Genomic DNA, 27,876 nt, shown 5'->3' with positions numbered 1-27,876 from the left:
TATTACTCACCCTCATGCCGTTTCACACCCGTAAGACCTTCGTTAATCTTCAGAACACAAATTAAGATATTTTAGTTGAAATCTGATGGCTCAGTGAGGCCTTCATAGGGAGCAATGGACACTTCCTCTCTCAAGATCCATTAATGTACTAAAAACACATTTAGATCAGTTCTGTCAGGATAAATGACTTGAGATTCAGTTGCAAGTGTACCAATATTTATTAAGGAAGATAACGTGAACAACAGCAGTGAAACAAGGGAGGTCGTGGGTGCTGATGGTGTCCTCGGTAGCGCAGGGACTACAACGGGCAGCTGAATGAAATCCGAGACAGAAGTCCAGTGACAATGTGATCCACAAATGACAGGCAGTATAATCCACAATGACAGGTAGTCCAAAACACAGCAGGAACACTGGAGCACAGCACACGGGAGAACAGGAGACACTAGACAAGGAAAAAGAGTGAGCAACAACAACAGCAGCGATCCGACAGTGAATGAACAAACACACACTCAATATAAAGCATAGCTGATCAGCACCAGCTGAGGCCAATCGCTAATCAGCAATAATGTGTTGCCCAGCAACGCCAGTGATCACACCCACACACAAACACACACACACACAGACAAGGAAGAATCCACAGACCTACGAACCGTGACAAGTTCATGTGAGTACAGTGGTTCTACCTTAATATTATAAAGCGACAAAAATACTTTTTATGCGCCAAAAAAACAAAACCCAAGTGAAGGGGCCAGCAACTTTGCCGACCCCAGAGAGTTAATCCTCCTCTGCTGAGATCTTGAGAGATTTAATGTCTTTTATCTGCAGTTGATTTCCTCTAAGGCTGTGGCTGGAAGTCAGTTGAAGTTCTTGTGTTTCTGCTCATCTCTTTTTCTGTTTTCTTTCCTTATTAACAGGCTTATCAAGGCTCATATGACTCCATATTTAATAAACACAGATTTTGTGGCTCAGGTAAAGTCCAGTTCTGGTTTATTTCTTTGCTCTTGTCTGACATGTGGCATTACTATGGCCTTCTTGTGGCCCAGATCTGGCAAGCAGGAGCGGTCTGCCCAAGTACAATCATTCCATGCCACATGTGGGCCAGATCATCATTACACATGCCAGATTTGGGCCTGATCTGGGCCGACACAAAGTTGCTATCTGGGGCGGCTGTTTTTGGTGGGGTTAATGAGCACTGAGCACAGACCGCTTGGCTCTCACAACAACTTTGAAAATGTCAGGTCAAATTTTCAAATAGGCAAATAAATAAAACACAGATTAAGCTTTAAACAAATACATTCTCTCCTGAAAAACTTTTAAAACTACATTTCGTGACACAACTATATTTCTACATTTCTTCAAAACTACATTTCTCCTCTGCTATTGACATTGCTGGTTGGTGTGATATGCAATCTAGGATACCTGGCTGTCTCAAGTCTGTACAAGTCACCTCTCAATGCATCCTCAATGAAAAGGAGTGGATCAAGAACACATCTGGGGAACAATGAAAGGGAAACACTGAAGGAAAGAGGAACAACAAGAACAGAAAAAAAAGAGATGAGCAGAAACATGAGAACTACATCTGTCTTCCATCCATTACACATTATTACACTTATTACTAACCAGTTTGACTTTATTTCTGCAGAAGATCTTATTGAGAATTAACAGAAGTTTAGATGTTAATGTTAATTGAAAATATTTGGTTTGATGTCACCATTAATGGGATCAGTGTTTGCTTTAGTTGAGCTCTTGACTGTTTTTTTTTTCTTTGGCTGCTTTAACTGTTTTTGCATGTTATGGCAGAAACAAATGTGGAGAGAAAAAAAATCATTGAGTGCTGATAGTTATGTATTTATGAAGATATTTAACCATCACATAGTTTTTTGATTCACTGTTTAATCACTTGTTACATTATTAACAGACTAAAATTTCACATTATCGCTACTGTGAAACTACAGCAAGAGTTCCAACAACAATCAGTTATAATTAATTAGGCAATAAGGCAAAGCAAGGTAATTTTATTTGTATAGCACATTTCATACACAATGGTAATCCAAAGTGCTTTACATAAAGAAGAGTCAAATACATAATAATGGAAATAACAGTAAAAACAGAGAATTTCACTATCTGGATGGAAGTGTTAGGAAGTTTCAGGAAGTTTTGTTGTCCATCAGAGCAGATCTAAATGGATCTTCCTCACCCCATGCACTGAAAAAAGCATTTAGATTAACACAGATATCAAAAATCAGCACTTGAATCTCAACAATGGTGGCAACAAAAAAAGACCATTAAGGTGCATAATTTATTCATGCTGCAGTGCATGCTGGGAGTTTTGTACTATGCTGGCACCCAGCATGCATTGCAACATTAAACTTTTGAATGTCACCAATGTTGAAATTCATATTCTGATTGTTGGTGTTTGTGTGTGATGGAGGTGCTCAAATTGTCTTGTTTATATACACTTACAGCAGCCAGAGACTAATGTTAACTAACTAACTAATGTTAAAGACTTAAGAGCCCAACTAAAGCAGACACCGGTCACCATGATGAACTTCATTATTTTCAGTAAAACATCAACATCCAAATCTGTTAATTCTCAGCAAGAACTTCTGTACATGTATGAAAGAAATAATATCAAACTGGTTTGTGAACTGGTTTCACACTCAGTGTGGCTGAAGTCAGTTGTAGTTCTTGTGTTTCTGCTCGTCTCTTCTTTCTGGTCTTGTTTCTCTGTCCTTCAGTGATTCTGCTTATCAGGAGTTCATCAGTGTCTGAATTCACTCTCTTCTTTTCATTCACTCTGTCAAGTGGACTATATTAGTGAAATAATGTAGGGAATAGTGAATGAGGGTATAGGGTGTGATTTGGAACATAGCCTCTCAAGTGTCGACTTTGAGCGATGTGAACTCACAGTATATTCATGTAGGCTATTTCGTTGAAAAAGACAAATATTACCCAGAAAGCATTGTTTTCTACAGAATTACTCTTTTAATGGAAAACGATTTGTTACTGTCAGAATTTGGTTGTTTTTTACAGCAAGGTTTAACAGTGCACTTGCACTAAACTTTGCAGCTTTATTGCACACAGACGCACACATTCAGGAGCGAAATTTCAACCTCTGCCTGGTTAATTTAAAAGAGGTACCCCGTGTGTGTGTGTGTGTTTATTAAAGGGGACCTATTATGCAAAATTCACTTTTGCATGGTGTTTGGACATAAATGTGTGTTGGCAGTGTGTGTACACAACCACCCTATAGTGATAAAAATCCACCCACTCCTTTTTTTTAATCTCCATAAATCATAAGCAGTGTCTCAGAACAAGCCGTTTCCAGATCCCTGGTAGCGTGATGTCACAACAGCCACAGGCCCCGCCCACAAATGTTGACAGACACTGAAGTTTGAACATAGGACCGCCCTGAGTGCGTTGTTCACAGCGAGTCCGTCATTGCTGCACTGACGAGAACGTCTCCCAAGCGTTTTAAGTGTTCTGTAGCTGGATGGATTAATCCACATAACTCTCTTCATTTACTCCCTAAACGAGGTGGATTAACTTGGTTTTCCAGGAAAATGCTCCCTCAGTTCTGTCGAAATTCGTTTATGTCTGCGTGAATCATTTCACACCGGACTGCTTAGTGAACGAATATCAATACAAAACAGAGACTGTGCTAGAAATATGCTACTCAAGGATATACAAGTAAAAACTGTTTGTGATCCAGCTTACAGTCTCCAGAGTGATACTGGATACGGCAGTAATGAAGGTGAGAGAACTTTATTACAGTTCATCTGAGTTTATTTACGGGTATAAAGTTTACCAGTTTATTAAGCACCACCCGAAAGGCATAAGATCTTTATATATTTGTTTACTGTTAGTTGTAACGAGTGTTTCTGTGTAATTCGCTGTGTATGTTGGTGATGATAATACAAGGGGAAAAAGAGAGAGTTTGTGGATAATATTTTAATGCACACTTGCAGTGTTTTATTAAGCTCTTACAGTGATTTTCTAGAGTGAAAACAGATGCTTCATATTTTGTGTAAAGTACAATAAATGTCATAAAACTCATCTGTAAAGTTTTGGCCATCATTCAGATGGTTCAACAGGCCTGTACTAATACAGTGGATAAAAACATGAAAACAATATAAGTTATAACCATAATTGAACTAAACTATACCTGTTCTATCTTCATGCAGCATATATTCGCAGTTTCTGACATTATTGTGCGTCCTGACTGAATCCTGACAGGGGAGAACGAGCTCTTGAAGCTCCGCCCTCTTAGGCTGAGCGCAGCAGCTCATTTGCATTTAAAGGGCCCACGCTGAAACGGCTCGTTTTTGCTCAACCACTAAAAGTAGCAATTTTAACATGCTATAAAAAATTATCTGTGGGGTATTCTGAACTAAAACTTCACATAGTGGAGAGTAGTGTAAGATGAGCCAGTGGGTAAGTTGACTCTCACCCCCTGTATCTTGGCAGCCGTACCATTTTATTGTCATGTGACCATATAACCACCCATCATTTCTGCCAGACTGTGAAAAGGAGAAGCACATGGGAAGAGTGGTTATTTACCGTTTTTGGTTTATCAAAGTAAAATTTTAACATAACAGATGTAATGGCTGTTTCATCAAAGCAAATTTGTCCAGGTCTAAAAATATTTATGATGCATATTGGTGATTTAGCAACGTATAAAACCATGCAAGTCATTTAGCTAAATATTATTCTGAATTGGTAAGACAGCTAGCTTTTCCTAAAATGGCAGCTATGAGGCAAAGTGAGCCAAATGCTGTGGGGTAAATTGAGCCAGCATTTTAACTTACCCCACCATAAGGCAATGCATTTAAGTTAAACCTGAAGTATAAACTGGTGCCATTTCAATGTAATATTACGCAATTGTTTTAGTTTATCTTTATTTTCGAGTTTATTTGATAGGAACAGTGTACAAGTACACCAAATCCTTCTCTGATACGAACCAGAGTGTAATGAGGCGGCAGACTCGGTGGGATCCATATGCAGCTTTATGAAACAATCGTAGTTGTACAGGCAGGGGTCAAATGCCAGCAATAGCAGTGTCAGAGGCAAGACGTAATCGGCAACAGTAACAGGCAAACAATCAGGGCAGGCGGCAGGCAAGACAGGGTAATCCAGTAAACAGGCAGAGATATCACAAGGCAGGCAGCAGGCAGAATACGGAGGTACAAGGCAGTCCAAAGTCATACACAGGGAAACAATACACAATGATAAACGCTCAGAAATGTCAGCCAGGGCAAAACAAGACTTCACAAAGTGTAAATGTGTGCATGAGCTTAAATAGTCCGGGTTATGGGTATCAGGTGTGTGTGTAATCAGTCCAGGCACGGGGCCTGGGAAATGTAGTCCAGTACAGGTTAATACTCAGGTAAGGGTGCCCTCAGGTGGCGATCGGAGGGAGCCACAGAGACCGAGTTTGTGACACAGAGGATGTTTAAACAAATGTATTTTTCCACCTGTAGTCTCTAATGGCCAAACATGGTTGACATTGCAGAAAAACTATCATGTCAAGAACCTTTTGATTAAAATGTTTATTAGTTTCAGTGACATTTATTCATTCTTATTTAGTTTTTATTTAATTTTGCTCAACAAACTTTGTTTAGTCTGTTTATGGGAAGGTTACAACTTTGGTGTTCAACATATTGTTTCAGAAATGCAAACAATTAAACATACTGAAATTTCAACTTCATTTGGTTGGTTTTATGTTGTTTAATTTAGCTTTTAATTTTTTTTTTAAATTAGTTAATAAGTAACAAATATAAGCTGCATTTTATTGATCGTCAACTAATTGACCAGGTGTAAACAGGCCCATAGGTACATTATCTTTAAAATTTCACATGGGTTTGATTCAGATTGAGTTATATGGTCAGTTTACCATAGTATACCCTAACCTGGGGTAAATTGAGCCAGAGGAACACTTTTATATAAGAAGACATATTTTTAGAAGCCTTTGTCATAGACAGTATTTTGATCATTTAAAATGATAGGAAACATCCTGAAATTACTTTAAATACTTTCACTGTACTTCTGTCTCATTTTCCCTTATCTTACCCCACTCTCCCCTACACACTCTGGGGACACCAGAGACTTAATTTACATCTTGTAAAATGGGGCATAATAGGTCCCCTTTAAACCAAAAGCTGCTATTTTATTTCACTTCAGAATTCTAGATCTGACGGCTGTAGATAACACAACAAACACAAATTACCTTTATTTTCCAGTCTATATTCGTTCAGTCAGAATTCGCACTGCAAAACATCAATGACACTGACAGCTGTTAATTATCCATTCTGACAGCTAATCATGACCACCTGACGTGAAATATATAAATAATTTCAATAGCACGGCCATTCCAAACCTGAGGGTCTACTATGTGCAGCAAAGCTATCAATGACAATCATTTTGGGCGGGATTTCATGTAAACGCAGATATCGGATGCCAGTTGCATCTAAAGTGAATGTAAACACACTGACCAAAAAATCGGATATGGTCAAAAGATCGAATCTGTCAATTAAGACTTGCAGTGTTTCAGCACAAACATCACACAGCCATCCTAACACAACAAAAATTGCATGTATTGAAACATTATTTCTGATATGATCAGCATGTGAGATTTGTGATGTTATCAGAATCAGAATAGAAATATTTCATTCAATATTATTTTTAAGTTTCTATGTAATGTCCATGTCACAGCTGTGAGGAGACGTATATTTACAGGATCTCTGATCCTTCATGATGACTCAGAAGTTCATGAGAGGATTCAGCAAAGGACACAAGACAATACTACAAGTACGTATTTAACTGGACAATCATTATATTAAAACCAACATTAATATTCACATTTTCTAGAATGATTTTAAAATTAATGACTTAATTTTAATTAGTACATTCAATATTCAATATTTCATAGGATCTGAACGTAGGATTGTTCTTCTGGGTAAAACTGGATCAGGAAAGAGTTCCACAGGAAACACCATCATAGGTAAAGGGTGTTTTGAGGCTGATTATTCATCAAAGTCAGTTACTAACACCTGTCAGAAAGGAGAAGTACAGACTGATGGAAAGAAAATCTCAGTAATCGACACTCCAGGCCTGTTTGATACGTCAATGTCAAAAGAGGAATTGAAGACTGAAATAGTAAACTGCATCAAGAACTTTCTTCCTGGTCCTCATGTGTTTCTGCTGGTGGTCAGATTGGGTGTGAGATTCACAGAAGAAGAGAGAAACACAGTGAAATGGATTCAGAAAAACTTTGGAGAAGCTGCTGCACGTTACACCATCATTCTGTTCACTCACGCTGATCTTCTGAGTAGATCATTAGAAGAGAATATCGACAGTTGTAATGATCTCAAGGCTCTTGTTAATGACTATGATGGCAGATATCACTCATTCAACAATGAAGACATGAAGAACCTTTCTCAGGTCACTGAACTGATGGAGAAGATTGAGGAGATGGTGGAGAAAAATAAAGCATCAAACAGTAATACAGACTACTACACCAATGAGATGTACCAGGATGTTCAGAGGAAGATATACAGAGACCAGTTCTGTAAGTGTTTGTGTCTTTTGTGTCTTTAAAACAAAATACCACCAATATGAAATATATAAACAAATGGCAGAGCAAAAATCCCCAGTGTTAAAATAACAGCCCTCAGTGTACCTGTTGGCTTGACCCTTTACCAACTCACTTAGACCCTATCCACATGGAGACGTGTTTTTGTGAATATGCACAAATTTTGTATCAGATAGGCATTTCGTCCACACGGATCCAGTGTTTTCAGAAGGTGAAACCGCTATTTTCTTAAACTGGGTCCCAGCGTGGATAAATCTGAAAAAACTGTCTTTGCATTTTCATGTGGACAGCCAATCCGTATATTTTGTGAAACGATAATGTCATCACCCCACGTGTCGACCCTAGTCAGACACCGCTATCTCTGTGGCGGAATTACAGCACCACATACTGATCTGGCATGTATACTACATCGTTTTGAGTTGTTTCAGTGGTTTCGCGTGGACGCAGATATTTCTTGAGACGAGGAAAATAAAAATCGGATAGGGTAAGCTCCGGCTTCATGTGGATGTAGCCTTAGTCAAAGCCTGCTTACCATCTTTATCTACATTAATTGGTAACACTTTAGAATAATGGTCCGTCATTAATAAGTAACTATGCAGGAAGTAATGCAGGACTAATGAGTAGTAATATCAAATTTAGAAGATAGTTCCTTATTAGCTAATCAATAATTACCTAATGAGATTACCATCATTAATAACTATTAACTAACGGACAAATTGTAAAGAACATTATCGTGTGTCTGAGACGAAATCAGTCATAATTTTTACTCTGAATATAGTCATAAAATGCATCATTAATCACTCAAGTGTTACCTAGTCACTATGCAGGAACTACTAGTGATCAGGACCATTATTTTAAAGTGAAAAACATCCTTTTCACTTTAAAATAATGGTCCAGATCACTAGTAGTTCTTGAAGAATGACTAAGTACTTGATTAATTAGTGATGCATTTTATGACCACGCTGAGAGTAAAAAAGGACAATCTTCAAGAACTACTAGTGATCTGGACCATTATTTTAAAGTGAAAAACATGTTTTTCACTGGTCTTGATCACTAGTAGTTCCTGCATAGTGACTAGGTAACACTTGAGTGATTAATGATGCATTTTATGACCACGTTGAGAGTAAAAAAAGACAATTGCTCACATCTCAGACACTTTAATGTTGTGATTAGTAATTAATTAGTAATTCTTTATAATTTCTCATAGTTACCTATTAGTTATTATTGATACCAATCTCATTCTCTAATTATTGATTAGTTAATAATGAACTATCTTAGTCCCAAATTCGATATTACTTACTGATTAGTTAAGCTTGTTTCTATATTAGTTAATAGAAGTAGCTGAAGTGTTAATGTAGTACTACTCATTAGTCCTGCATTACTTCCTGCATAGTTACTTATTAATGACGGACCATTATTCTAAAGTGTTACCCATTAATTAATAAAATTAGCCACTTTTCACTTGTTTTCGGTTCTGTACCCTCCTCTTCTCTGCTATTATTACTCCAATCCTTAAGAAACCAGGGGCTGATCCATCTAATCTAGATAATTACCATCCAATTTCTAATTTTCCATTCATCTCTAAAGTCCTTGAAAAATGTGTATTTACACCCCTTCATGCATTTTAAGATCTTCACTCACGCTCTCTCTTGTCTTACCATGTATACGCTTAACTACCATGGGAGCTAGAACTTTTAGCCATGTGGCCCCTCGCCTTTGGATCTCTCTCCCTCTCAATATCTGTAATAGTGACAGTCTGCATACTTTTAAATCTCGTCTTGAGACCTACCTTTTTACCTAGGCTTTTTTTTTATGATTTACTACTTATTCTACTGTTTCTATGATGCATGTGTGTTTTATATACACACATGCACATATATATATATATATATATATATATATGTATGTGTGTGTGTGTGTGTGTGTGTGTGTCTACATGTGCCTACTACAGGGTGTTAAAATAACACTGAAGCAGTGTTAATGAGATAATTTAGTAATGTAGTAATTTAGTCATTTATTAATTAAGTAATGAATGACCATTATTGAAGACACCTGATGATAACAAGCAGAATCACAATAACTTAAACTGACATAAGCCACAGTCTTAAGCAGAAACCCAAGATCATCACAAATCACACTGTGTGCCATGGATCTACTAAACTTGGGTATGACATGCATGTAGATTGTCCGATGGTGACACCTATTGACTCGTGGGCTATGATGCAAGTTTCTATAGAAGAATAAAACGTCATCAGGCAATCAAAAAAAAACAAAAAAAAACTTTTTGTACTTGCATCAGCAAATTATTTGCATAATTTTTTTTTTTTGCAAGCAAGTTAAACTTTGTTACTTGTTTGTTTATTTATTTAATAATTTAATTTTATTATCACAGGATATGATGTGCATGATTTTTGATAAAGAAAAATGCCACACAAACAATGTGCAAACTTTGTGAGAGTTATGCGGTTGAAGAAGTCTCAAATTCCTCTCAATTATTCAATACAGAAAATGAAAGTTAAAAACTGGCCAAGCTTTTGGCTCGTTGCATTAATGGCGCATATTCTCTTAGAGATGATGAGAGATTATTTCTTGTGGCCCATAGTGAGAAAAAAAATGAATATTTTTTGTGAATCAAGAAGAATTTTGTGTTAAACAAGTTGTTTTTTAAATGAGGATTATGCTATCTAACTAATCTTTTATTGTCCCCACAGCCAGTGGTGTAGTGGACGGACAAGCATGCACTGCGAGAAGGCCCGCGATCATGTATCGACTAGCCAGAGATATTGTCAAAAGCTTCAAATTTTGGCAATATTAAGAGCATTTGGCATTTCCAATAAATGTAGGCCATTACATCCTTCTAGACTACTATTATTACTATTTGGTTAGTCTACTTTTCTTATTAAATTAATATTATAATAAATTTGACTCACAATAATTTCATAGCGCATAACTGACGTGCTGCGAGTATATTAAAGGATTAGGTTATTAGCTCCTCTTTTAAAATGATTTAAACATTTTTTCATCTATTAGTCTATACAAATTATTTATAGGCTTATAATTAAAATTATTAACAGTCTATAATATTACTTAACACTGACTGCAGTCATCAATGAAAATTAAAAGCAGCTTTACTTCAAGCACCAACTTTAAAAAAACAACCTGTTTAACATGAAATATTATTCTTCTCATTTGTTTCACTATATTTACGGGCCACAAGAGAAATAATGGAATAAATGAAGACAGTTATAAGCTGTATAGCTTATCGCTATCAGCATATTATGCTGAAATTCGTCTCTCGTTGTCTCTGAGAGAAAAAAACAAAACTGGCGCCGTGTTCATTCCGTAAGTAGAATAGGGAAGGTGTAGGGCATACAGTGTAAGCGTTTTAAAAAATACGGAAAGCAGGAGCAAGTGGGCAATAATTTGTGTTTATAAAGCATATACAGTTGTATTTTTTTCAAAAATGAGCGATGGTTTCTCTAGAAAAGACCCTTATTTCTCGTCTGGTATCGTTTAAAGCTGCACTGAAACTAATTTTGACCTTCAGCCATCTGGAGGTCATTGAAGTCCACTATGTGGAGAAAAATCCTGGAATGTTTTCAACAAAAACCTTCATTTCTTTTCGACTGATGAAAGAAAGACATGGACATCTAGGATGACATGGGGGTGAGAAAATTATCAGGAAAATTGAATTGAAAGAGGACTAATCCTTTAAAAAGCATTAAATGTCATTAAATGGATTTTGCAGAAATTAAGGCCTTAAATCGCATAACATTTTTTACAGGCAATACATTTTTTATATGGTTTTGAAGAAAAATAATACTACCAGTTTATATTGAATAAAGCCTTCATAATTAATAACTTCGATTTGCTATCACAAAATATGTACATTGGTGTGATACGCACATGAAACCAGTTTGGTAATTTCCTCCGGCCGGTGCAAAATTGCGTAACGCCGTTTTGGACAGCGGCGGGCTGGGACCTGCGGAAGGCCGCGTCAGTGTTACCAACTTAGCAACTTTTCAGACCCCTTTTGCTACTTTTTTCCAAGAAAGCGCATTGTGACAAATATACTTGTTAACCTGAACCAGCTTCCGAGACCTCCTGGAACTGCCGCACGAAATCTTGCTTTCCTGCCATAGGCGTACCTGTCTGGTTCAGCTGTGCATTCAGTTGAGGATGTGTGCTCTGTCAGAGAACAAATAAAAATATAGCTGCAAGCAGCAATTCGGGGCCAAGCCCCAGAAGGGGCAGTAGCGCAATACAGAGCAGGAAGAGCAAAAACGGCAGAAATTGAATGTACATGCAAAATAGCTGGTTCAGAAGGACAGGTGGAAATGAAATGAAAATCAATAGAAGTTCAGAGAATGAACAGGGAATGAACTAAAAACACTTGTATCTCATTCAAGAGGAATAAAGATTAGTACAATGCTTATTTGGATAAAAAAGGTATCAAAATGACTCATTACACACAATTGTATAAAGGAACCCCACACGGGATTCGAACCCACGACCTCCGAGTCCAGTGTCCATTTCTCATCTCATTGCACCACTGTGCAGGTGAATGTTGGCACACCTGCTGAAGTTCATTAGTTCATGTGAAAATGAACTCAAAATGAAGAATTTTTATAAAACTGCACTGAATGTTATATTTAATAACTACTTTAGATCATTCTGCAGCTCATCATGCTGTAGCGCAATACAGAGCAGGAAGAGGAAAAACAGCAGAAAATGAACAAACATGAAACAGCTGGTTCAGAATTACGGGCGAAAATGAACTCAGAATGTACATAAGCTTAGATGAAAATGAACACAGCATGAAACAAAAAGCATTTATTTCTAATCCAAGAGGCAGTAAAGGAATCAAAACACACTATTTCATAAAACCGCTCCACCTGGGATTCGAACCCACTATCTTGGGGTGCAGAGCTCATCAGGTAACTGGCTTTACACATTGAGCTACTTGAGGATGCACATTCAACAATCTGTGGAAGAGAACTTTTAGTGTAAGAAAGAATTTACAAAAAAGCATTACTTAGCATGCTAACCATATTAGCATGCTAAGCTAACTTAATGCTAATGAAGCTCATGGTTAACTTGATAGCTGAAGAGCCACATTAAAGAGAATGACAACTGGTTAGCATGCTAAGCAATTAGCATGCTAAGCTAACTAGCATAAGACAACAAACACAAGCAAGGTCACATTCAGAGATGAATATCTTGGGAATGGTAGCGAATATCAAAAATCCATTCAGTCATTTCTGTGCGGCTCGGTCCAAAGATCACCTGAGCTGATTTTGGACAAAATTGGACAAAAATTGTAGGAGGAGTAGTGAAAAAATGGAATACTGTACTTTTCAAAATGGCCACTACTGTACTGGGTGGAGTCTTAATGTAAGATATTGAATGTGATCAGTATGAAGAGAGGAATCAGTTGTATTGACATTCATTTTTCTGGAACAAAGGGTTCAAAAGTTATAACCTTTACAAAAGTGAATATTTGAACTGGTGGTGGCGCTATAGACTTAGTCCTAGATACTCCAAAGTTGGTCAAATTACTTTTAATTATTATCACTACAAGCATGCCAAATTTGATAATTTTCCTTCTTATGGTTCATTGATTACCATACAGGGGGAAGAAGAATAACTACGAATTTGGACATAAAGGAATTGCATGTGATAGCTTCAGATTAGACCAGTTTTAGGCAGAATGCCTAGAACAGACACAAGTTCTGCATCTTTTCCTGCCACAGTACCTCATGCGGTCTGGGCATGTGTCACACTGAGTTTCGAACCCACGATGCAGAGCATTCGGGATCCGTGGCGTAACACATTGAGCTAATCAGCCATGCAAGTTCATCAGTATGCTAAGCAGAGGTTTCAGTGTGAGAAAGAGTTCACAAAAAAAAGCTTCATAGCATGTTAACCATATTAGTATGCAAAGTTATTTAATGCCAACTAAGTTTTGGTTAACCTGTTGACTGAAGACCACATTAGAAAGAATAGCAATAGTTTAGCATGCTAAGCAATTACTGTGCTAAGCTAACTAGTATAAGACAACAAACACAAGCAAGGTCACATTCAGAGATGAATATCTCGGGAATGGTAGCGAATATCAAAAATCCGTTCAGTCATTTCTGTGCGGCTCGGTCCAAAGATCATCTGAGCTGATTTTGGACAAAATTGACCAAAATTTGTGGGAGGAGTAGCGAAAAAACTGTTTTTGATTTAATTCAATATGGCAGACAGGTACATTTAAGGAAAATGACAAATGACACATTGTCGGAATCGGCATAAACCAGGGAATAAAATGACATAAAGCAGACAAATTTTGGATAATGTTTTCAAAAGTTATAAGCAATTTTGCAAAAATCATTATATCTGTGGAACACTAGGTGGCGCTGTGCTGAAACTTCTCATGTACCTTCAGGACACTCTGATGGTCATATGTACCAAATTTTGTGATGATATGTCAAATTGTTTAAAAGTTATTGCAATTTATGACAAAATTCAAAATGGCGGACACGTGGTTCATCCGATGTTGACGAATTTGATATCCTCGGATTCGGCATGATCCAAGGAATCCATAGACACCAAGATCTTGATTTTCTAATAAAGTGTTCAAAAGTTATTGGCCAAAATAGCCATTTTTCAGATCTCATGACCTGTAGGTGGCGCTGTTCCCAAATTTGGCATGGAACCTCAGATCATGGTCTTGATCAAGTGTACCAATTTTAGTTTTGATTGCTCAAAGTTTGGCCGAGATACAGCCTCTATAGCAATTTTGGGTCAACCTCGTTAACTTCGTGACATCATAACTTTTGAACAAAGATGAATAAAAAAAATCTGTTCAGTCATTTCTGTGCGGCTCAGACCAAAGATCACCTGATCAAAGTTTGGACAAAATTGGACAAATTTTGAAGGAGGAGTAGCGAAAAAACGGAATACTGTACTTTTCAAAATGGCCACTACTGTACTGGGTGGAGACTTAATGTAAGATATTGAATGTGATCAGTATGAAGAGAGGAATCAGTTGTATTGACATTAATTTTTCTGGAACAAAGGGTTCAAAAGTTATAACCTTTACAAAAGTGAATATTTGAACTGGTGGTGGCGCTATAGACTTAGTCCTAGATACTCCAAAGTTGGTCAAATTACTTTTAATTACTATCACTACAAGCATGCCAAATTTGATAATTTTCCTTCTTATGGTTCATTGATTACCATACAGGGGGAAGAAGAATAACTACGAATTTGGACATAAAGGAATTGCATGTGATAGCTTCAGATTAGACCAGTTTTAGGCAGAATGCCTAGAACAGACACAAGTTCTGCATCTTTTCCTGCCACAGTACCTCATGCGGTCTGGGCATGTGTCACACTGAGTTTCGAACCCACGATGCAGAGCATTCGGGATCCGTGGCGTAACACATTGAGCTAATCAGCCATGCAAGTTCATCAGTATGCTAAGCAGAGGTTTCAGTGTGAGAAAGAGTTCACAAAAAAAAAAAAGCTTCATAGCATGTTAACCATATTAGTATGCAAAGTTATTTAATGCCAACTAAGTTTTGGTTAACCTGTTGACTGAAGACCACATTAGAAAGAATAGCAATAGTTTAGCATGCTAAGCAATTACTGTGCTAAGCTAACTAGCATAAGACAACAAACACAAGCAAGGTCACATTCAGAGATGAATATCTCGGAAATGGTAGTGAATATCAAAAATCTGTTCAGTCATTTCTGTGCGGCTCGGTCCAAAGATCATCTGAGCTGATTTTGGACAAAATTGACCAAAATTTGTAGGAGGAGTAGCGAAAAAACTGTTTTTCATTTACTTCAATACGGCAGACAGGTACATTTAAGGAAAATGACAAATGATACATTGTCGGAATCGGCATAAGCCAGGGAATAAAATGACATGAAGCATACACATTTTGGATAATGTTTTCAAAAGTTATAAGCGTTTTTGAAATAATCATTACATCTGTGGAACAGTAGGTGGCGCTGTGCTGAAACTTCTCAGGTACCTTCACGACCTTCTAAAGGTCATACATACCAATTTTTGTGAAGATATGTCAAATTGTTTAAAAGATATCGCAATTTATGACAAAATTAAAAATGGCGGACACGTGATTCATCCAATATTGACAGAATCGGTATCGTCGGATTCGGCATGATCCAAGGAATCCATAGACACCAAGATCTTGATTTTCTGACAAACTGTTCAAAAGTTATTGGCCAAAATAGCCATTTTTCATATCTCATGACCTGTAGGTGGCGCTGTTCCCAAGTTTGGCATAGACCCTCAGACCATGGTTCTGATGAAGGGTACCAATTTTTGTTTCGATTGCTCAAAGTTTGGCCGAGATACAGCCTCTATACTAATTTTGGGTCGACCTCGTTAACTTCGTGACATCATAACCTTTGAACAAAGATGAATAAAAAAAATCTGTTCAGTCATTTCTGTGCGGCTCAGTCCAAAGATAATCTGATCAAAGATTGGACAAAATTGGACAAATTTTGAAGGAGGAGAAGCGAAAAAAACAAATACTGTACTTTTCAAAATGGCCGCTACTGTAATGGGTGGAGACTTAATGTAAGAAGTTGAATAGCATCAGCATGAAGAGACGAATCAGATGAACTAAAATTAATTTTTCTATGACAAAGAGTTCAAATGTTAAAACCGTTAGAATGTTGAAATTTTGAACTGGTGGTGGCGCTATAGAGTTGGTTCTAGAGACTCCAAATTTGGTCCAATCACTATTCATGAGCATCTCTACAACTGTGCCAAATTTCATCATTTTCTCATGTTCCGTTGATAGGGCTGCCATAGACTCCCATTCGGGAGGAAGAATAATAATAATAAAAGGGAAAACGTACAATTACAATAGGGGCTACAGCCCCTTTGGGGCTTGGCCCCTAATAAATACTATTGCTTCTAACCTGAGTGATCATTTTACGTGTACATATAACATTAGCAAAAATCACAGCAACTGTCTTTATCTTATGTGTATTGTGATTTTGTCAGACATCAGGATTTTAGTGCTGGTTTGACATGTCAGGGCTCGAACTTTACTTTCCCGACTGGACAAGGAACTGATTAAAACGTCAATGCCAAAAAAAAAAAAAAAGGTTGCGCACCATCTCGAGGAGAAATGGAAACATGAGCGAAACTCAGTTACTGCGGTAAAAATTCAAAATGTGGAGTTTTTATAACTTGATACAGTTAAGCAATATCACACGACCAAGAATGCTGTTTTCCTAAACAGGCTACCATCACGATTAAAAACATGACACTGATTTCATACAACAGTTCAGTTAACAAATAGTTCACTTACATTTTAGAAGGAACATTGATTGTTTTTGTTCTATTTTAGCAGCGAAAATCGTTTCAAACAAAGATCACAGCAGAACCAAAGCGCAACACTCAGCCTTGTTTTCATTACTGAATGAATCAAAGATTTAATGATTCATTCATAAACAACCTCATTCTTGAATGAATCAGCCATTGGAACGAATCGTTTAAATTAATGAATCAATGACCCACTCATGAAGATGTTACTTGCCGCCACCTACTGGTGGTTTAGTTTAATTTTTAAAAGTATATTTCCCCCCTCAACATTTCATATTTGTATTTTCAAAAAATATTTAAAACAATCCCATAACATTAATTAATGCAGTTGTAATCAATCAAAAATATTCAGATTTACATATGTCAAAGCTGCAATATTCTGAAAGGATATTGCTTTAGAACAAATTGATATTTCCACCACCACCAAAAAAAAAAAAAAAAAATTTCCAGACAAGCAACTGTTTTACTCGTACAAGTGAATGACCGATTTACGCATGACCACATGACAAGGCTTAATGTCGAGCCCTGTATGAAGTCTTAAAGGTAACATTTTAGCATGGTTCATTGAATCGGATTAGACCGTTAGCATCTCACTCAAAAATGACCAAAGAGTTTCAATATTTTTCCTATTTAAAACTTGACTCTTCTGTAGTTACATCGTGTACTAAGACCGACGGAAAATAAAAAGTTGTGATTTTCTAGGCTGATATGGCTAGGAACTATACTCTCATTCTGCTGTAATAATCAAGGAACTTTGCTGCCGTACCATGAGTGCAGCAGTGCAATGATATTACGCAGTAACTCTCACAAATGTCTCCATGGTTACAAGACACACTCCCTGTGTAAGCAGGAGGTCACAAGCGGTGAAAACGGTAAAACTCAACTGTTCAACTCTAGGGGAGTTGGAAAATGTGCCTATTTTTTTTTTTTTTTTTTTTAAAGTGGAGTGATCCTTTAATGGGCCGCGTTTCAGTCACCATTTCATTGCCTGACAACCAAAACAGAAAAAATATATAGATGAAACAATTTTATTGGGAATTTGGCTGTATTAAAATATATTATGTGAGCAAAAGGGTAGCAGCAGAGAAGCAAACAAATGTAAAGGGCTGACACTTGGCAGAATGTGAATGCAACAATGACATGATGAATATTCTAATTGCTGTATGACGTCATCTATCGGCATTTAGTGACATATATATGGCATTAAAAAAATGTCAAAATTGGCATTAAAAAGGCATTAAATTAGATTTGATGAAACCTGTAGAAACCCTGTATGATGTCGTGACTATGTAGTGAACTTGAATGTACATAGGCCTACATGGCATGAATCAAATTGGAGTTACATTACCAGCACATAATTCAAAGCTGTTATGCATTTGTGTACATGATTTGTATTTATCAGTGTTGAAATTGATTCACGTAAAAACAGTGAAGAAGCATTGCATGTGTAAGTTTATTCATTTAATGTCATCATTTACAGTAGTCAAAAAAGAAACAAACAAACTCTGTTCGAGGTGCAGGTCAAGAGAGATAAATCTAAATATGTTTAAATAAGTTTCAATAAACATTGGTCAATAACTGCAAGTGAGTGTGCAGTCAAATCTCATATATCTTTATCATTTACAGTAGTATTATAATGTTGAACTCCATCATATCACCGCAATGATGATCCTCCGGTCTAAAGTGAATGCGGTTTTTTTTTTAAGCAGATGCGGAAAACACACTGATTCATGACATACTCTGCACTGAACACAGAGCTTTATCTACTAAATTCATGCCCTTATGTCCTGAAAAACATTTTTAAATCCTGCAGTACCTTTTTATATAGTATATTTGTACAAGGTTATATATTTATCTCGAAAAAATATTTAACCTGCAATTTGCACTTTAAAGTACAGATGAAATCAAACTTGACACTATTTACTTTGTTAGTGCATATTACTAGTCTTGTGGTGAACGATTAATCTATGCAAGTTAAAACACAGAAAAAAATAGTTTGTCGTGGTAATCTTTAATCAAAATCTGAAAAGTTACTTCCGGTCGCACGTCCTGATATTGCTGAGTTAGATGCGTTCCTGGGTCAACATATTTTGTTGATCCTGGAACAAAATTCCAGTCTGAAAATTTAGTCTTAACCCTATTCCTACCCCTAAACCTAACCCTACCCATAAGTTATCCCAAAAATCAGAGGGAAATGATAGATGAATAACACTGATGTAGAAGCACCAATTCATGATTTTAAGCCTAAACTTGACATAATCTGTAAACTAGTCTCTCAAATCTGATTGGTTGATTTGAATGTTGTTCCAGGATCAACAAAAATGTTGACCCAGGAACATGTTGAACTCAGCAATATCAGGTTATGCACTTCCAGTCTGGAATGGCGTTCCTTCTCTGATAATGTCAGTTTGACGGCTTGGGTTGAAAACGTGTAAAGCACTCCTCTGCAACCGTTAGTCTGATATGAGCGAGAGATGGAGAGGAGGAGCGCTAAAGTAAAACTCTGCTCTCGATTCAATATTGTGTTTCACTTGGAAATACGTCACAATACTGGAGAAAAGTCGTTTGCAACTTCTGGTTCACACGGACTTTAAGGGTGTTGCATATAAAGCCTTTGATGTAATTACTTAAACAGTTCTCTAAGGGAAACCGCTAAGTGTTTCATGACAGCGACCTAGGTTTTGCCATTATAAAATTCTATTGTTGCCATGTACACGTTATTTGTTAAAGGGTTAGTTCACCCAAAAATGAAAATAATGTCATTTATTACTCACCCTCATGCTGTTCCACACCCGTAAGACCTTCGTTCATCTTCAGAACACAAATTAAGATATTTTAGTTGAAATCCGATGGCTCTGTGAGGCCTGCATTGAGAGCAAAGCCATTGAAACTCTCAAGATCCATAAAGGTACTAAAAACATATTTAAAACAGTTCATGTGAGTACAGTGGTTCAATATTAATATTATAAAGCAACAAGAATACTTTTTGTAAGCCAAAAAATAAAATAAAATAAATAATGACTTTTCATCAATATCTAGTGATGGGCTAATTTCAAAACACTGCTTCATGAATCTTCTGAGCTTTATGAATCTTTTGTTTCTAATTAGTGATTCGGATCTCCTATCAAAAGGCTAAACTGCTGAAATCACATGACCTCGGCGCTCTGATTCACTCATCGTTTCATAAAGATCTGAAGCAGTGTTTTGAAATCGGCCCATAAAGGTATTTTTGAAAAGTCGTCATTTTGGTTTATTTGGTGCACAAAAGGTATTCTTGTCGCTTTATAATAAGTCATTTTTATTGTATATATATATTTTTTATATTTGTGCAAATAAAACTAAACCAAACCAAACACTGCTTCAGTGTTATTTTAACATCCTCTAGTGTGGACATATACAGTATGTACACTGATAGGTGTACATTTAACACTGGGGATTTTGCTCTGTAGCCTAGGCTATAGTGTTTATAATGTTTGTAAATGTTTCTTTTACTTACCAGTATTTAACGGCCAGAATGCATTAAAAGTTTTCTGTTTTCAGTAGGGGTGTAAGAAAATATTGATACATGAATATTGTGATATGTTTGGCGATACTGTATCGATTCTCAAAACACTATCACTATTTATTTACATCCAAGATCCATGGCTTTGTGTTCAGTTTAAATCCAACTGCTAGATGGCAGTGTTATCTCCAAATGTAAACTGATGTGGAGAAGCACAAGGTGCATGTATTGTTAACATTAGCTTTAGCAAACCCAGCTGTAACAGTTTGGTTGTAGCAGAGATGATGCAGAATCAAACTTCTACAAAAAATGGGTTTATTAAACAAGAGAACAGTACAACCAAACCATAAGCAAACAATGCAAACATAACAGACAACGAGTGCTGGGAAGTGAGTCCATTATGAAGGGTGTGCAGATAATGAAGTAAAGGTGCAGGGAGTTTGTGATCAGCAGGAGGGTAATGAGGAAGTGAATGCAGGTGTGAGAATGATGGGAGATGGAGTCCGGGACAGGAGGGAACTGTGACACCAGCTCACAAGACGATATAATTATTACTGCTCCCCCCCATGGAGTACAGAGCTCATTTTGGATTCAACTATAAAGAAACCACTAAAGAGATCAACAAGTCAGATCAAGTCACCTTTATTTATATAGTACTTTTTACAATGCAGATTGAGTCAAAGCAGCTTTACAGTGATAACTGGTATGTAATTTTTGGCTGCACAGCAGCTCTTGGTGTCATTGGTGTCATTGTCCAGCTTCAGTAAATTCAGTATTGATTCATTCCATTGTTAAAATCAATAGTTATTAATGGAGTTAATTTATCTATATATCAGCACTGGAGAAAACAGTGATGTCATCATCCAGCTAACTTCTGTTCACATACAATAGTGTCAATGCAGGTAGATCAAAAACATTGTTGAATATCAAGTGTCCCCAATTAAGCAAGGCAAAGGCAAAGGCGACAGCGGCCAGCAAGGAACCCAAACTCCACCAGGTCACAAAAATAGAGAAAAAAACCTTAGGAGAAACCAGGCTCAGTTGGGGGGCCAGTTTTCCTCTGGCCAACAGCGAACAGTACATGATTATGATTTAGCTACCTAGGTTTTTGGATGCAGCCACTATCACCATCTAATTATTGATCACCACCAGCTGTCACCCACCACACACACAGCTTGGCTGCGTCTGAAACCTGTCTTGCTGCCTCACTGACTTCTGAGGCAGCGTAACAGTTTAATGATCTACAGCAATATAGCGCGAGCTTCGGTGAGAACTAAACAAATATTTAATTACTACAGTAGTAATTTCTCGCTAAAAATGACATCTAAAGTGGAAAATGTTGGGCAGAAATGTACATTTACTCACAAACTGAGCAGCAAACACAACTTTCAGACGCCATCTTTATTTTTCTAGCTTAACTGTCACAGTATGGAAAGCACAGGATTGTGGGATATCAAAGGCAGCTAAGGATACATCTATGCTTCCTTCAAAAATCGATCTGAGCAAGGTATCTCATGAAGTGAAGCTAACATTGGATTCGGACGTGCCTTGATGCCTTCCTACCTTGAAATGTGTCCTTAGAAGGCAGCATTTTCCAGTTTTTGGATGCAGACCTTGTCTAGTCACCACTTGCCTCATATCTCCCTCGGTGTGTTACCTACCTGACGACTCCTTACCTGCTGTTCCTCTCCTCACCCAAGTCTCCATTCTCCACATCTTCGATCTCCCTTCTCCAGCTCCTTCTCTTCAGTCTTCAGTTCTACTTTTCCTACTCCAAGTACTGTGTGTTCATCTTGTAAGAAAAGAAAGTGTTTGTTATCTATTCATCGGTGCCTGAGAAATGTGTGTGTGGCAACATATCTGTTTATTATTTTACTGCCCTAACTATGTGTAGGCAGACATAGCTATGCAGCAAGCTTAACACTCCTCCAAAAAAAGACTTGAGACAGAACTGAATCCAAGTGCAATTTAATGGAAGTGGTCTAAAACTGCAAAAAACAACAATAGAAGCATAGATGAGCATAAGCAACTTCTAATACATCCAATTTCAATGATAAATAGCACAGTATACATAGCAATAGCGTAAACAACATTACAGGGCACACAGCTTACATTTCCCTTAGTATGCAAATGTTCACACAAGCTTTAAAATGCATCATCATTGAAAGATTCTTGACAATAAATACCCAGATTACAACATGAATCCAACAAGCTGAAGAGTGCTTGATAGTTTTATATACACACATGTACACTCATCTAACATCTCCGAATACAACACCATGATCTATAACTAGTGATGGAACGGTTGATACCGGGGCTCCGATGCTCCGACACAGTTTTCAAAGCACTATTGTATCACACACTGTACCGATGCTTGTATCGAAATGACAATACCATGTGATTGATGACGTTTAAAGCTTTGAACGTCATGCAGTATCGGAAAGTCGAGACAGCTGGTTTGAAAAAAATTGTCGCTTCACTGATGCATAAAGGAAAATGCATTTAATCATGTTTTATTGCTGGAGACCCTGAACAGAACATAAGGATTAAGCAGCCAAAAATATTTTTTATCAATTATGATCACATCATTGACACGCATTGTGGTCTCATTGTCACAAATTAATTTAGATGAGATTAGATCAGACAGAACTGTATTGATCCAAGACAAGAGTGATTCTTTCTTTTCCCAGAATAAATGAGATATGTCACCACTAAATTGCAAATCTAGACCTGAGAACAGCATAATTATCCTCCAGCAGTGTCTTCTAAATGTACCTGTTCATCCATCGCAATAACCGTTCTGCTGTTTTCAATACAGCTTGACTTTAACCTTACTTACCATCTCTCTGGTCTGTGGATCCTGATAGAATTTTTAGGGGTATGATGATTGTTTTGAGCCACATTTATCAACTTATGATCATTCATATGATGGTACTGGCAGTATTCGAATATTTCCTTAATCACATGTAAACCCTGTTGTCAGATGATCTCATTTCCATATTAAATAGATAAAATGAGGCTCGTTGTCTCTTGATCAGTTCTGCATTTAACATCTGGCTTGTAATCACTCAAATTTTATTTGAAATTCTGATTGACAGGGTCTGCAATACCTAGGATTATACTGCTGGGTGAAAGTAAATCAGGAAAGACAAGTGCAAGAAAAACCATTCTGGGCAGAGATGAGCAAAGAAATTCACCATATTCTGCTACAAACTCCAGTGTACAAGAAGCACATGTGGATGGAAAGACCATGGAGATAATCGACACTCCAGGACCGATTGATGCACCAGAAATAGTGAAGTGCATCAAGATGTCTGCTCCTGTTCCTCATGTGTTTCTGTTGGTCATCAGACTGGATGAGAAATACAAAGATTCACAGAAAGCAGTGAAATGGATTGAGGAAAACTTTGGAGAAGATGCTGCACGTCACACCATCGTTCTGTTCACTCACACTGAACATTTGAGCAGATCATTAGAAGAGTATATCAACAGATGTAATGATCTGAATGCTGTTGTTTCTGTCTATGGACGCAGATTTCACTCATTTAACATTAATGACATGGAGAACCGCTCTCAGGTCACTGAACTGATGGGGAAGATTGAGAAGATGGTGGAGGTGAATGAAGGACGGCACTATACCTGTGAGGTGTTTCGGGAAGCTCAGAGGAAGAAGTTCTGTAAGTGTGTTTCTGTGTTTTCAGTTCATGATATATTGAGCAGAGTTTCAGTCTCTGTGTCTGTTTCTTTCATTTTGTATTGATATCACCTATTGAGTCTAGTCTTTATTGTAATTTAATTCATTATATTTTTAATATGTAAATTGTGATTGTTTTGTTTTAATTCACATTCTGATTGACAGGGTCAGGGAAACCCAGGATTGTGCTTCTGGGTAAAAGTAAATCAGGAAAGACCAGTGCAGTAAAAACCATTATGGGCCGAGAGCATTTAGAGAGAAATTCAGCAGATTCTGATACTAAAACCTGTGTGGAAAAAGATGCACATGTGGATGGAAAGAGCATGAAGATAATCGACACTCCAGGACTGACTGATGCACCAGGAAAGATGATGAGTGAAATATATAAGTCCATTAAGATGTCTGCTCCTGGTCCTCATGTGTTTCTGCTGGTCATCAGACTGGATGAGAGATTCACAGAGAATTGGTTTCAGAAGAACGTTGGAGAAGATGCTGCTCGTCACACCATCATTCTGTTCACTCACGCTGATTTTCTGAGCGGTAGATCATTAGAAGAGTATATCAGAGACACTCCAGATCTACAGGCATTTACTGAGAGATTTGGAGGCAGATTTCACTCATTCAACAATGAAGACATGGAGAACCGCTCTCAGGTCACTGAACTAATGGAGAAAATTGAGGAGATGGCAGAGGAAAATGGATGGAGTTACTGCACAAGTGAGATGTTTGAAACAATTATCAAAAAATTTCGTAAACTAATTGCTATTGCAGCAAGCCTGGGATCAGCAGGAACAGCAGCTGTAGTAGCAGGAGGTGTCTTACTGTTAACAGCAGAGATAGCAGCAGCACCAGTAATATTAGCTGCAGGAGGATGTGCAGCTGTACTTGGAGGATCTGTAGCTGCAGGAATGTTTATCTATAACAAATATTTTAAGAAAGATTAGGACACTTTCCTAACCATTTTATGCATGTCTGTTGTAATGGTCACAGTGGTTGTGGAGAGATCACACAGTAATACATTTCAGCAGGATTAAAGTGGCTAAAAATGCCCACTAATTTTTATATCTTCAGTATAATTATTCAATCGGAGGGCTTAATTTGTTGTACTTGAATCAAATGTTTCAGGTTTATTGTATGTACCCACCTAACAAGTTTTTGTTCTAAGAAAGTTTTCCAAACTGTCTGTTTTGGTTATGGGAATGTTAACATGTCCAGTTTTCTTAATGTCCATGCGCTGTTTAAAGTAATTAATTGGTTTGAGTAGGGTAAACTTAAATTAAACATATTATTTCAATCAAATGTTTTTGTGCTAGATTAATGTTAAGTGAGATATTTAATCATGTTTATGTTTAACTATAGTAATTTAGAAGAATTTATGTTATGTTGGGGTTTTGGGGGGTTTGCCAATATGGTGACAAGTGGAGCATGAGCTTAGTTTGAGAACAGATGTACTATTTGTTAATAAATTATCATGTAAATAATTCAGCTGCCACAACATAGCTGAATCACATGGCTGCTATTATGAATAATACAAAATTAATAACACATTACCTATATAAACAAAGATTTATACCTAAAATAACTGCTGAAAGAATCCAATCAAGACTTTCAATGCCATAGTATTCAAACTAGCCTGGTCATGATTTCTACTCTTAAACTCCCAAAAGAAACTGTCAATAACTTTTCACCGCGTCCACTACCTCGGCCCTAACAACGATAAAACAAATGCTGATACAAAACGGTCACGTCCCATCATTGCAAAATTTAAACATTACAAACAGAAAGAACTGATCAAGAGCAAGGGTGAAGAACTGCAAGGAACTACATTCGGACTTGATCGATTTCCATGGATGATTCAGAACAGAATATTAATCCCATTATGAAACATTTTCACCAGAATAGAAGGAAAGCGGTCCTCACGGTTGATCTATATCAGGTAAATGTTTATTACAAGAAACCCACCTTCTGGAATCAGAATCTCTTCACCTGCACAAAACGCAAAAGATTGCTCTTTTTCTTATTAGGAAACCTGTGGACTCAATGTCATGACAGACTGAAGTTTGAGCAACATCCACAAACACAATAATTTACCATGATGATGATAAACTGAATATAAAAAATACTGAAAACACACTTATTCACAACCGCTGTTACTGAATATCAACCTACTCTGCCTCTGAGCCAACGCAGAGCCCGGCAAACAACTCCCTCTCCTGACATAAAATAACACAATGTTAAAAAAACATTCTGTCAGGACCACTATCATCAAATATGATTGATAATTGCATAGAGATTGTATTGGATTGCATTTACTGTATGGTTGAAAGAGTCTGCTCAAAGATGCTGTGACGTTGTCTGGGCGGTTAGCTGAAAACCAACACAGGAAGGGCTGGACAGTTGAAGGTACAATTGTTGGTGCTGGAGGAAAATTGGTACCAGATTCGGCCCCATCAGTCCAGCACTGTACTCCTGTTTGGTCCCTGAGAAGTTGGCTCAGCTCTATTATAACTGCAGTTGCCCTGTATGAATAAAAATAAAAAGCAAGGACAAAATCAAATATCACAGCACACAACTTTAAAGCTCCACTTCAGTTTTCAGTTTGTATTTTGTTGGCTCAATTTCTGCATTTACTATTAGCGTGAACATACAGTATATTTTGGATAAAATGTAATGTATGGCTGACATATATTTAGTTCACATTTGGGTTAGTTCACCCAAAAATAAATATTCTGTCATTAATTACTTGCCCTCATGTCGTTCCACACCTATAAGACCTTCGTTAATCTTCTGAACACAAATTAAGATATTTTTGATGAAATCCAATGGCTCCATGAGGCCTGCATAGCCAGCAAGACAATTAACATTTACATTGCCCAGAAGCCAGGGGCGCAGATAGGAATTTGTAACTGGGGGGGACCAAGCTGTCAGCAAATGATTTAAACTCAATCAGTTATTTGGCGTAATTTGGGCTTTAACTTGTGCTCAAGTAGTTACTTTGCAAAATATGAATGAATGAATGGCTAAAACTACTATTTCAAATGTCTAAGAATAACTAAACATTTGAAATTTAAGTGTTAATTACAAGTTTGTTGCAATTTACAGAAATATCTTTCAAACGATTTTTTTTTTCATCCTAGCCCATAATTTAAGAATCTATATCCTCCGTTGCTCCATACAAAAAACAAAAAAACATGATTTCCTGCTATAAGAGGATGTCAAAAGTTTATGTAGGCCTTTATTTGTTGTTTGCATAAACCTTGCACCACACACATTTACTTATTATAATTATTTTTATAGTGGTTTGCATGACAGTGAACTCAATTTATACAGTACAATGGGTTAAATGATCAGATAAAACATTATTTCCATTATGTTTGGCTAATTGACTACCATTCATATAACCACAGTTTTACCACAAATACCATGGTTAAACTCGGTTAGAGTAGCAAAACCATGGTTAATTTGTGGTTACCATGGTTTAACTATGGTTTAACTACATGGTTTAACTACATTTTTTTGGTTTTATTTGTAGTAAAACCATGGTTCATTTTCGTAAGGGCATTATTGTCAAACTAGCTATTCTCCTTCAAAAAAATCTAACCTGCCACATATGGGAAAGTCAACAGGCACAGGATACTTACATTGTTTGTTTTTTAAAAAAACAAGGTGATTGTTTTTTGTCTCTTCATTCCGAAATCACCGACTCAGTCGGTGTCAGCTCAGAGTAGTATATGATC

General features: G+C 37.1%; 1 protein-coding gene across 3 annotated transcripts in view; it reads left to right on the top strand.

The window, feature by feature from the left end:
• Nucleotides 1-27,063, top strand: part of LOC137024729 (GTPase IMAP family member 8-like) — a 51,157-nt gene extending 24,094 nt beyond the window's left edge. For all 3 annotated transcript variants that reach the window (XM_067392581.1, XM_067392582.1, XM_067392583.1), the window contains 4 exons: nucleotides 6,712-6,807; nucleotides 6,929-7,567; nucleotides 23,544-24,122; nucleotides 24,305-27,063. In XM_067392581.1, coding sequence (XP_067248682.1) covers nucleotides 6,712-6,807; nucleotides 6,929-7,567; nucleotides 23,544-24,122; nucleotides 24,305-25,083 — 2,093 coding nt within the window. In that variant the 3' untranslated portion in view covers nucleotides 25,084-27,063. The remainder of the gene's footprint in view (nucleotides 1-6,711; nucleotides 6,808-6,928; nucleotides 7,568-23,543; nucleotides 24,123-24,304) is intronic.
• Nucleotides 27,064-27,876: the final 813 nt, after the last annotated feature.

Source organism: Chanodichthys erythropterus, chromosome 8, assembly GCF_024489055.1.
Source record: "Chanodichthys erythropterus isolate Z2021 chromosome 8, ASM2448905v1, whole genome shotgun sequence".
NCBI lineage: Eukaryota > Metazoa > Chordata > Actinopteri > Cypriniformes > Xenocyprididae > Chanodichthys > Chanodichthys erythropterus.
This window is presented reverse-complemented; position numbering and strand designations above follow the sequence as displayed.